This window comes from Coturnix japonica, chromosome 2 (assembly GCF_054131305.1).
Source record: "Coturnix japonica strain WE chromosome 2, WE-NBRP24, whole genome shotgun sequence".
In the NCBI taxonomy this organism is placed as follows: domain Eukaryota; kingdom Metazoa; phylum Chordata; class Aves; order Galliformes; family Phasianidae; genus Coturnix; species Coturnix japonica.
The window spans coordinates 29,619,238-29,632,136 of record NC_140664.1 but is presented as its reverse complement, the minus strand read 5'-3'; the positions used below and the strand labels follow the sequence as shown (position 1 = coordinate 29,632,136).

The 12,899-nt window shown below is 40.0% G+C and overlaps 1 protein-coding gene across 1 annotated transcript in view; it reads right to left on the bottom strand.

Annotated features, from left to right (window-relative positions):
• NCOA2 (nuclear receptor coactivator 2) overlaps positions 1-12,899 on the bottom strand; it is a gene marked incomplete at its 5' end in the record, with an annotated part of 73,997 nt that overhangs the window by 43,884 nt on the left and 17,214 nt on the right. Inside the window, 2 exon segments of the mRNA NM_001323218.1 lie at positions 1,419-1,596; positions 6,190-6,293. Coding sequence (NP_001310147.1) covers positions 1,419-1,596; positions 6,190-6,293 — 282 coding nt within the window.

Here is a 12,899-nt window from a genome sequence, read left to right as displayed (position 1 = left end):
GGAAATTAATCAAGGTGCTTTGTAAACAGATCAGGAAACAAGCTGATTTAACAACAACAATCTACTTTTAATACTAGGGCCCAGACCAGCACGTAATAAGGTAATTATAATATTCCCATATTTTATAAACATTGCTGTCTAAGTTATACAGGTATCGTATCCTTTCCAAACAACTGATAATGGCAGCAGTAGAAAAGCAGAGTAAAATTCTCACCATTCAAGCATGTAAAAGTAATAGACTAGAATGAAAACTCTACTGGGAAAATATGCTAGCTTATATGCCCAGAAGAAAAAAGGTAGGATGTAGGAGCTGTCTGTTGAGTTTAAAACTTATGGATACAAAAGAGACAGAAATAGCATATAAGAACCAGTGTCCAGATAAGAAATAGGAGGAAAATAAACTCACATGCATTCTATAAAGACAAGACGTAATGCAAGCAGGAATGTATTGAAACGCACAGGCTCAGCTACAACGGGAAAGATTGAGGGGATGAGAATTACCTGCTAAACCTCAACACAGAGCTTAACGTAAGTAAAAAAAGAAACAAAATCCTGCCATGCATGAATACAGGTACTGGACATCAGTCAAAACAAATTAATGTAATACTGCATAAAGAAATAGCAGGGTCATATTTAAAATACTCTTCACTCCCCCCTGTAGTCATAAAATGCAATAAAGACAGTAATTTATGGGGTTTAGACATTAAAAGTGCTACATTTTCAATTCCATGAGGGTTTAGAAGCAAAGTCATGAAATGCTGAAGTGAATGACATAATACTTCTTAAGCTGCTGTGAGTAAATGAGGAGCGCTGTACTGACTTTCTGTGCATCTCCTCCAAAAAATTACAATGTTACAACCAATATTAATCTGTATGCAAAAAATGGCTGCAACTAACAAAAACTGGTTTTGAAAGATAAGCTTAAATATCAGTGAAATAAAAAGTCTAACATAAGGTATTTTTTGATTTTGCAGAAGACACCCCCATTTTATTTGGACAGTTTTAGGATACACAGACTAGATAAAGAGCTACCAGGGCTAAATACTGCCTTTTTGTGATTCACCTCTGAGAAAAATATAAATCATTCGTACAGCTGATACTTTAAGAAGAAATAATCACAGAATCACAGAATCATAGGGGTTGGAAGGGACCTCTAGAGATCATCGAGTCCAACCCCCCCTGCCAAAGCAGGCTCCCTACACCATGTTGCACAGGTAGGCGTCCAGGCGGGTCTTGAATATCTCCAGAGAAGGAGACTCCACCACCTCCCTGGGCTCCGTTGTATGTAAAATAATGTTCAAATAATGTATATGATGAAGCCATAAGTAGTGGAAGGACATTAACTAAGTTATGAAAATGCTGATTTACAAAACCAAAGTTAAATAAGTAAAGGTATGATAAGAGGAAAATATTTATACCTAAAGATTTGGGCAGCAGGATTTTAACAAATTCATTGTGGTCCCCTACATGCAGGATGCTATATATGCTTGTGTTCATCAGCTCTTCTTGGTTGTACCTTAAGTACTGCGTCACATTCTCCGAAACAAACACAACGTTACCTTCTGGGTTCACTACAAAGAAGAACCCATCCAGGGCCTGAGAGGAAAACAAAAAGACAGAGAGAGAGAGGAAGGGGTTGGGTGGAGAGAGAAACACCACATCAAATGATCAGATTGACAAAAGATACACAAAAAATAAATAGTTTCTTCAGAAGACATCTTGATCTTTCTGAATCCATTCCAGTTCTTACATTCTTATCATAGCAAAGTACGTTTCATACTGAGCACCTCATCTTACTTATAATACTCATATTACTATATTTACATACGCCATCAAACTAGTTTAAAAGCACAGGACAGATGCTTAACTCTCACTATAATGAAAACCACACATGAAAACAAACGCATAAACCCAGTCAAACAAAATAGAACAAAAGAAGATGCTGCAACCTTACTGCCTGCCTATGAAGTAGGAAACCTGTACTAGAAGCCAGTTCTGCCAAACCTAGAGCCTGTTCATTCTTCTTTCAACACAGGGAGACTGGTGCTGAAGCTCAGGAAGTCTGTGCAGGACTTGCTGACACAAGGCAGTAAGTAGGGCTCCCTTGACATCTCCAGCAAGGTATCTACAGAGCAGTAGGCCCCAAGCAGCCACAAAGGCGAGACCCATAGGGTTAAAAAGGAAGGAAAAGGGAGCCCAGCCTGCCCTGCAGATGACAGCAGATTGTGGTGGTGCAAAGAGGATCCCACACTTTCAGTTCCTGCTCACAAGACTGTTTTCTTTTTCTTACTTGACACCAGTTTAATTTCATCTTTTCACCTCAGCTCCACGGTATTTTATATGACTTACATTTTCTGAGCAGAAGCGTCTAAATAAGGCATTTCTTACACTGTGCTGATGGCTACTGCTCTTATCTCTTTTGACAGTGACAACCTGGCTAAAGGAGTCTTTCACATATACCTGCTGTGTGCTATCTGAAACCTAACTCAGATATTACTTCACTCCTGCCTGTAAGGATAAAGTAAAAATCTAAGTATCAGGAAAATCTTCTCATTCAAACTTTCTTTTTCTTAAGATGCAAGTGTGACTGTGCAAGCTAGAAACATTTTAGGGTATGTCCCACTAACCATTAGTCATATGAGCAGATAAGGGGGATTTAAACTTAGAACACAAAAAGCTTTTGATCTAAGCATTCATCTACCAAAACTACCCTATAGCTTTGCCTGACTTTTTCACTGCTCTAGAAGGTAGAGGGAAATCAGCCTTTTCAATCTCAAACCCACAAACACTATATCACATCTTCAGCAACAGAAGCAAATCTGTAAAACTGGTAAACAGTGATTTATCAGATTTTGAAGCGAGTGTGTCCATATTAAACCTGAACTCAGTCCTCTGCAAAACAGCCTAACAAGGAGGAGTGGCCACAGCAAGTGCATATAGGCACGTAGTATTTACTGATATGACCAAACTTGCACTTGATACAACTTCCACATTGGTGTTAACAGGCAGTTCTTATATTCTCAGGCTACAGATACCTCTGAAAAATACTGAGGGTTAGTAAGCTGACCCAGACAGTGCAGAAGAGGAAGCCAAGGAATGATCTTATTTCTGTCCCCAGCCACCCCACCTGAGGGACAAAGAGAAGACAGCCAGGCACTGTTCAGGGGTTCACTGTGGAAGAGCAAGACACAAAAGCAACAAGCAGCAACATAGGGATCTTCACAGAGATACAAGCAAAATAAATTATCATGAAGGTGCTCAGACATGGGAAGTGTCTGCTCAAAGGCTGTGAAATCTGCTTCCCCAAAGACACTGGCCCTATGCTATCTGCTCAAGCTGGACCCACTCTGTGAGGAGCAGATACTTTTCTTCTAAATGAAGATAATTGTCAGAAATTCAAATCTGTAACTTTGCTTTTTGTTGTTGCTGTTTTGCTTCTGATTGTCCTTGGTTCCTTCTGCTAATTCACTTCCTGCAGTGAGCTCCTTCCTTTCCATGGGTTTTCATAACATCCATGCTATTTTCCCTCTGACCAGTACTTGGTTTAACTACTAACAATTTACAAGATTCAATTAATGTAGGCTCTCATGTTATTTTCTATCAGAGTCTCTGTTACAGATTAGTATCTTAAACTGCATTTCACCGCTGCTTGAAGCTGAGGGAAGAACAACCTCTTTGGCTTAGTTGCCTCCACACCACAGCAACCCCCTCCTTCAGCAGCACTTCTGAGGATATCAAGAGCTGGACTAGGGAGCTCAGCTGGCTGAAAAGGAGTGTAGGAACAGAAAAATTACATGCTGGCCACATCAGTCCCCTGCACTGGCCCACCATGAAACCACATGTCTTTTAGAGCTGGCAGAAGGGTGTGGGTTTGGCTGAACCATTCTGCTTGGCCATAGTCCACACATACATCAATTCAAAGGGACTGTGAAATCAAAGCCAGAGCAGATGTTTATCGCAGTCATAAGAAGACTTTCAAAGGCAGAGAGGGCAAAAAAGTGATTATTAGTTACTGGCATCCCATTATAACCCTCAGTTTTCCCTACTGTTTCCTCCTACAGCACCTTCTTTGCCAAGGAAGTGCTTTGGGCTGCTTCCTCACAGCTGCTGCTGAGCAGCATGGGCAGGGGAATACGCCCTATGGGCCAGCCTCCCATTTCTTTCTGTTCAGAGGTAAAGCCACGATAAAAGGATTTTTTAGGTAAGCAGTAGGCTTTTGAGCAAAGTAGTGCACCAAGCCACTTAAATATTTCGGAAGCTTCTATTTTTGCAGTGATTTCTTAATTCTGTATTCTACCACAATAACCAACAAGAACAATATCGAAGACCAGCACACTTTTCTTTAGAGCTATTGGTACAGTGGGGGAACAAATAATGGGCAATATGCTGGAAGAGAAAACAAGAACAGATATTATTTGAGATGATATACTGGAACAGAGAATAAATTTGTGTTCTTTTTGAGCTCTTGCCAGCTCTCTCTTGACTATTTTTTACACACTTTCCATATCTACTTTTCTGCTTTAACCAAGAAATATGTTAAAATATTCCTCAGAGGCAGCTGTGTGATGAATTTTACTCACTTTCTTCAGCTAGTTGGAGGATTCTTCAGTTTTATTATTTAATAAAACAGACAATTATGTTTCTAAACCAAATCAAGTCAGAAAGCGTTCATCAGTGCTGCCATTTTTATGACTATATGGCAATGGAGGAAGAGTAGATTTTTCAAGAGGTTGTATAAAGGAGTTTTGTAAAGATGAAATCACTTAATTGCATTTCCTTAAAGAGATAAAAACCCCCAAAAACTATCTGTAGTCTTTTCACAGCAAATGTGTAACAACTTTCAGTCCTTTTAAGTTTCTTATTACCAGAGGAACACAGTTTATTAGTTTAGTTCCACAATCTTTCATTGTTAATATGCAATGGCTTTACTGTGAAGGAAAAATAAATGGAATAAATGAACAGAAGGGTGATTTTCTGTGTGATGTCTGATGCAGTAACCAATCATCTCAGACAAGCTAGGAAATATCATTTTATCCTTATTTTCCCTGAGACTAAAACAGGTCCTCACAATTACATTAATGGAACTTAAAGATAAAATTTAACATGGCGATGTAAGAGAGGAATGTTTAACTATGATAGCAAAAGTAACAACATTCAATTCAGTAAGTGTGTATAATAAATATGAAATTAATTATTCAATGGTTCCAGCTTTTCAAAGCGGAACGTTTTCGCTTTGACCTGTCTAATCTTCCTTATATTTAGTAGGATGATTTTGGAGCCTTTATTTCTTAAATGATACAGAAAACTGTATTTTCCTCAAACAAATTGGGAAAGATACTACAAATACTTAAAAGCAATAAAACATGCACCCTGCTATTGCAACATTTCAAAATGACAGAATAATTATACTTCAGCCAACGTTTTTTCCTCTAGTGAGATTCAGGACTCGTGTTTTATTTTATCTGAAGTAGTGCTTATTCTTCTTACAGATAAAGCCCCAAGTCAGATCAGGAATAAACAATTTGCAAGTGAGCTTATGCAGATAAAGCACCAAAGGACAGCAACATACGACACAAGGATCCCAGACAGTGTACCTACACAACATTACCAATACTGCATTTAGAAGCCAGGTTTTAATCATGCACCCTTTTGGATTATGAAAATAACAGCTAGAATCAGGCAGAAATCTTTACTAAATGAACTGAAATACATATCCTGTAAAGCTCTCCTAGATTACTTTACTGCTCCAGAGGGAAAAGAGTAAAGCTGGAAATGCTGGGATAATAAATCATGAAAACTGTACAGCAATGACATGCAATTTTAAAGGAAGCATTATTCATGTGAGTTCTACTGTATCTGTAAGTCAATGTTCAGGTACAGCAGCTCTCCCAAATTTGTCATGGTTCAGCATGAATAAAACACACACATACCAACCCCGAGACTGTTTAATAAAGGTACTGAATCATCTCTTTCTCTTCCCACCCTGAGTTAAGGAGAATTTCAGTACTGAACCCAGCAGAAGTACGTTGCTGCTCATCAGTCCCATAATCCTAAATAGTCAGAATGGTTTGTATTGCTTGACCATTCCTATACAGCAGCCTCCAACTGCATTATTTCATTTCATTTACACTGCTCTTCATCCAAGGGGGTGCAGAACTGGCTTAAATAAAAGAATTTTGTGCTCTTCACCTCAAGCATCATTGGTCCAAGTGCATCCTTGTCGATGACACTCTGACCCGTAGATGATACATCTGCTTTTTGCACTTCATCTTCATTAGCTGCTGCTGCTTTTTCTGCAATAGAGAAAACTTTGCATTAAATGACAGAGAAGTACTAATCAAGGGACAGAAAGAGAACACAGAAAAATCAAGACTACATATGAAAGTAACAGTGTAACAGTACTGAATATGAGATCGAAAGTTCTCCCATCATGATTCAACAGAAATATAACCATCACATTTGCTTCTCAGTTGTGAAGTCTGAAGACACAAAGTAAATCCTTTCTGGTTTTTCTCTGCCGAACATTCTAAACTACAAACAGAACTCAGGGCATTGACAAGGACTCCTTACAGAGATGCAGTGAGTATCAGCCAGGAACAAGGCGTGTTAAGAACTAATATCACAGTGTATGCAGAGCTCACAGCTGCACAACTTTCTATGATCACTGTATTTAGAAGGAAGAACCCAAGCCTGCAATCAGCTGTTTGAATACAGTTTAATAGTGGTCTGGATTCTGTTCCTGGGCTTATGCTCACATTTTACTATCGTGTTGTTTTCACACCACTTTACCAGTATGCTATTAGAAGTACCGACAACTTCAGGTGCTGCACTTGAAAATTACAAGCAAGAATTTCAGGTTTCTGGAGTATAATGTTACACATCACAATACGTAATACACAGTATCACAGATAAGACCCTACTCCAAATGTAAGGGACATTCATACACACAATTTTCAAGTAAAGAGGGCTTATAATTCCTAGCAGGCAATGGACCATATTATTTTTTTCCATTCTAGGAGTGATATCAACATTTAAGAGATTAAATAATAAAAGTAACAACAGCACTATGCTAAATCTATATTCTATGTACATCTTAAGTTAAAGAAATGCGAGTTTTTCTTTCTCATTCTCTACACAGAACAACTTTCTTTTGTTTTTCAAGTAATTATATTAAAGGCCTACGCTAAAATCTAGAGCAATCAATGATTGATTTTTAATATTATGAAATATATTATTTTAATAATCATGAAATCCCATGGAAAGTACAATAATAAGTTTTTTATAGCCATTCTACAATCTTAAGTCATTGACCAAGAGGCCGAATAAATAAAGACTCGTAGGAGTTAAGGAAAGTTCCATGTGCAGATGGATCAACATGTCCCTGCAAACTCACACTTGGTGAAAAGGATTATCAAGTTCAAACCCCCCCCCCCCCCCACCACAGGCAGGACCACCAACCTCCAGATATATCACTAGACCAGGCTGCCCAGGGCCCCACCCAACCTGGCCTTGAACACCTCCAGGGATGGGGCATCCACAGCTTCTCTGGGCAGCCTGTGCCAGCACCTCACCACTCTCTCTGTTCATACACAATATGACACCATTGTGAATAACGAGGAACCAAGCTTTGTGAAGAGGCGCTATTAAGACTTGCATAATTTAAAATCATTAAGATTACAACACTCAGATAGAAATAAATACTAGAAATAAACATATTTCCTTTCTCTGGCAATTAACTGATCAGGATCTCTGCTTCTGGTTTGCACTGAGGATAGAAGTGTGCCTTTTTCTTTTGGCAAAAGGCAGAGATTGGGGGTAAGGAAAAAAAGTTGAACAGTCCTCCACACATAACAATATAGCAAAGTTGGCACCACATGACGATACAGTTCTCAAAACACATTCTAAAAATTGTAAACAGATTCTAAAAGGTTCCAAAAATAGGGCTGAGCTTTTAATAAAGTCAGCAGTGATACTTGTTTCCCATCTGTTCCTGGTATCATAAAGTGATCCCTGGTTTCACACTGCAAAATACTATAGTGGATACGGATACCATCTCCCTGCTTTCATTCCCTCACTGCTGCAGCCATTGATAGCATCTTGACTACCAGGGAGCAAAGGATTATCCTGCATGCACTGTGATACAGGGACTGCAGATGTGGCACAACAGCAGCATGAGGGCATGTTTGCCACATGGCACAGCCTGGCTTCATAGATTTACAAAGGAGACTTTTATCAACTATTGTTCAATACAAAAGACTCATTGAATATTTTTTGCCACTGTTACAACCACAGTGTTCAGATCAATCCCAAACAATGTATCTATATATTTTAACAACATCTCCATAAAAACAATTATACTCTTTTATGCGCCGCGCAAGGCTTTATACAAAGCAAAATGTTCTAATGACTTCAGTGGTAGTTAATACAGAAACTGCAGCACCAGCTCAGAGCAAGGACCCACCAAGCATCATGGCCTGTCTCTCTAAACCAGCCACTTTCCCCTCTGATTCTCACTTCCCCATTTTGACCCCTGGATCCCTGACCACTTCTGTTCTATTTTCAGCTGCCCCTCTAAACCATTTGATTTCCCTATTTCCTTTTTCCTTAGCCCACATACAGCCCAACCCCAAGGGATCAATAAATACTTTGCTTGCTACAAGAAAAACTAATGGAGAAAATAAGAAAATGCTGCATTGACATCACTTACCCATCCACTGGTGACAACATACACTGTGCTCCACACAGCATTTTTTTAAGCAAAACAAAAAGCATCATAAATCGCAGGTGCTTCCAAATGACAGACTTTATAATCAAACCTGTAACTTAACTGCCTAAGAAGTTTAGTGGCCAGAGAGCTTAGGACAGGCTACACACTCAGGCTGCAGATCACAATACATGTATTTAAGCGGCACTGTATAGGAAACCACGGCCTCAGCCACATAAAAGCAGGTCTATCAGTAACTGATGTTGATGCTATGAACTGCAACTACTGATAATACCCAGCAGTGCAGAAAATTACCCAGTTTTGACTGGACTACAAAGCCCCTCAGTCAGTCAGGAATAGTGCATGCAAAGGTGGTCAGCAGCACTGTCCTGCCAAGGGAAGAACTCAAAATGCCAATTGATACAGTGATACAGCTAACTAGGAAAAAGAACTTGTTGCAGGAAGGCTGGAAAAGAACAACCAGTGCATGAATTTCTAGTGCTGGCAACACGTATTTAATCAGAGGTTTGTATTTTTGATTTTATTAACATTTCCAGCTTCTGGAGTCAGGTGGTGGTGCAAAAATGTAAAGTTTGTTTTTCCTTTTTCCACTTCTCCCCCCTTTTTTAGGTTCACTAAGGGGCCTAAAAACAGATCAGAAGCACAGAGTGCTTATTATTTCTGCACAGATGAATGATTTCTGAATGCTAGTGGTCAGAAAAAGAGCTGCAGAGTTCTCAGGCCCCATGGGGACCAGCAGCATTACCCCACAACTAACCACTGCTGCCAGATTTTTCCACTGCTGCCACATTACACGGCTGTGCTGCAACAGCTCCATCACTGTTGTAAACCACAGGGAAACATTACCATGTTTTCCCTGAGCAAGGTAGCACAGAGCAGAGATTCAACAGCATCCATGTAACATGAAGGGGGAGCATCCATTGGAAACGGGACTCATCCTTATGCATACAGCTACCAAGGATCAAGTATGCTTTATCTAAGTATAAAGGAATAAACTCCACAAGTATTTGTTGTATAATTATTAGCTCTGCTCAATTAACAGTTTAGCCTAGAGAGTAAAAAAGAATTAAATAAAAGTGCCCCTGAGAGAGATTCTACAAAGAATAGATACATGAAATTATGTACCATTTCAGTGATGTAATTTATACTTTAAATTGTGGGTATGTTAATAATTGCATGAGTAGCAATATACTGAAATACATATTAATATTTTCAATTGGGTATTTTTCTAGTGTTTACTTTTCTATGTTAATACGCAGAGTTAAGAGGAGAAAAAAGACCCTTCACAAACATTTTCTGGTAAATATATCAGCGGGAAAGCCCGAAGCTTAGTTTGAAACTCCTTCTAGATTCTGAAAGCAAACCTTTATGAAATCACTTTAGTTTAACAGAAATTCCTAAATCAGTGAAAAAGAAGTGAAAAGCAACAGCTCCAAGTCTTCTGCTATGTTTAAACTCAGGAAATCTTCCTGCCTTTCTGCCCTTCAGTTCCCCCCAGCCCAAGCTCTTCTGCGCTCTCTCTGGGTACCCACAGCAGGCTCAGAAGTACTTGTGATGGGCCTCACCTCTTCCTCCTTGGGTTTCAAACCCTCCAATCCTACAGTGGGCAGTCAAGGTTGGTGGGACTATCCCAAAAGCTTTCTTTGTCCGCGTCCATACTTGACTTGAACTTCCTTAATGAAATCAGCTACAGAAATATTTCCCCCTTGACACTCTTGGCAAAACCAAAATGTGTTTCCAAAGTAAAGAACAAAACTCTCCTAAGAACAATCCCCCTTTAGGGACTGCAAAAATATGAAGCATGCTCTGAAAGAAGACATTTGCATCAACACACATTTGTCACTAGAGAAATACTTCCGGTTCTTTGCAGAACAAGAGGAACAAAAGAGACATCAGTGAAACACTATGAGGGCAGGACCCATGTTCAGCAAATTGCTGGGGAAAGAGGTCAAGAGAAATAAAACTGGAGCAGTGGGTGCAAGTTTAGAATTCAGTACTGTTTAAAACAGGTCTTCAGTGCCCTATATAATTCACATCCAACATGTTGAGGGACATGGTTTAGTGGGAGCTATTGGTAATAGGTGAATGGTTGGACTGGATGATCTTTTAGGTCTTTTCCAACCTTGGTGATTCTATGATTCTGTGATTCTATGTTTCTAAATAACTTTTTGGAAGTTGCCATACCCATTTAAAATCATATAACCTCACTTTATCGCAATAGGTTAAAAAATAATATATATATATATATATATATATATAAGCAAAATATAAGCAAAGAGATTTATTAGAAGACAATAGAAAGTTCAATTCTTCACGTTAGAATAATCTCATGGATGAAGAAAGAACCTTATACAGCAACATCACTTGAAAGTGACTGTAAATGCTATATCATGTTTAAACACACAGTTAAATTTTACAGTGCAGCTGTCTGGAAATCAAGTCATGTTCTCAGTTGTTTTTTTTTTTCTGTAGGCATCCGCCAACTTCTTTTGCTTTGCCTCATTTGTATGTATGCATTAAGCCTGTGCAGTCCTTGGGACATCTCCTGAATTGCTGGGCAGAAGTAAAATGCAAACAAACAGTCAAAGGAACAGCAAAAGTGTGTAACTGGCTGAAGACAAAGTCAGATACTGCATTAGAAAGCAATGCTATTGTGTAATGGAAAAAATAATACCTAGCAAACTCTGCTAAGTTGTAGTTGCTATTACCCTTGAAAATAATAGATTTAATACTACCTATGATGATTGCTACCTATTAACCATGGTCACAGATGGGAGGTTTTCCATAGGAGTAATGCTACGCAAAAGTATAAAAGGGAAAAAAAAAAAACAGAAAAAGAGCGAGCCTGCACTGGGTAACGTGAGTGGTTCTGCATCACAACACGTGACGAAGCAGAGCAGCAAGCGACGTGTAGGCTGTTCTGACGCCTGGTTAACCGCAGGGAAAGCACTCGGCACCACGCACACACGCGCCTGTCAGCCGGTTCCTGTTGCCTCAGCACAAGTTGGTTTTTCTCCCTGAAACCAAGCGATTTCTCAAAAGCCCAGTGTCTAAGAAACAGCAGCTATTTCAGTAATCAATTTTAAGACCGGCTTATCCCATGCCTATGAATAAAGTTAGCTGCTATTTTGGGGTTGGCGATTATGCAGTGAGGTTGTTCTTTCATCACACAGCATCCATCTGTCCAGAGCACAGCAGCCATCAGGCTCCTGAATGCATTTTTCTCTCAGAAACTATAGATCAAGTCTTACGTGAAAAACTATGCGACATCTCAGGAAGGTTTTCGGAGGTAAAACAAGGGAGAATTATGCATCTGCACCGAACTAAAATTAGAAAAGCTGCCATATGGCTCTGAGAAGCCAGCAGCACGTTCTTATTCATTAGGAAGCATTCTGCTAACATAAAAACACAAGGCCTTCCTGTGCTCTCCAAATGTGTTTATCTTTTCAACATTAATGCATGATATATCATCAGGCTGCTGAAATCTCCTGCAGTGCATATTAAAAAAGCACAGCTGCACTTCTTCTCAGAGCGTTTATTCAGCGTGAACCGTCTCTGAGAGGAGCCGAGCCCAGCTTGTGCCACACAGCCCTCGTGGTACAGTGGGCAGAAAGGGCCCTGCACAGCTCGGCACACCCACGGGGTTCAGCTTCATGCTTCGTACCGCTGGTGGAAGTGTGCTTACGTGGCAGCTGGCCCTGCGGATTGGACTGAGAGACGCCGGGAAGTTGTGGGCTCAAGTCATTGCTTGGTAGTGACAGTGCTTACAGCAGGGTGTGGGAGTGGCGCGGGCACCTGTGCCAACCTCCTGCCATCATAGTTTCACCTGGGACAGAGCTGGCTTTCCTCACAGTGTCTGGTATGATGCTATGTTTTACCTTTGGAAGGAAAATAACGTTGGTAATATAGCAATGTTTTAGTTTCAGTTTTTCAGCTGCTTGTACCGCCCTGTCAGCGAGGGGGCTGGAAAGCACAAGGAGATGGGTGGGAATAGAACCAGGATGGCTGACCTAGACTGGCCAAAGGGATACCCCTGCTGTATGACATCATGTGAACAAACTGAGGGGAGTTGGCCAGAGGGGTGGCCAATGCTCAGGGACTGGCTAGGCATTGCTCAGCACATAGCAAGCAATTGTGTTGTGCATCACTTCCTTTGTGTTTTTATATATATTAG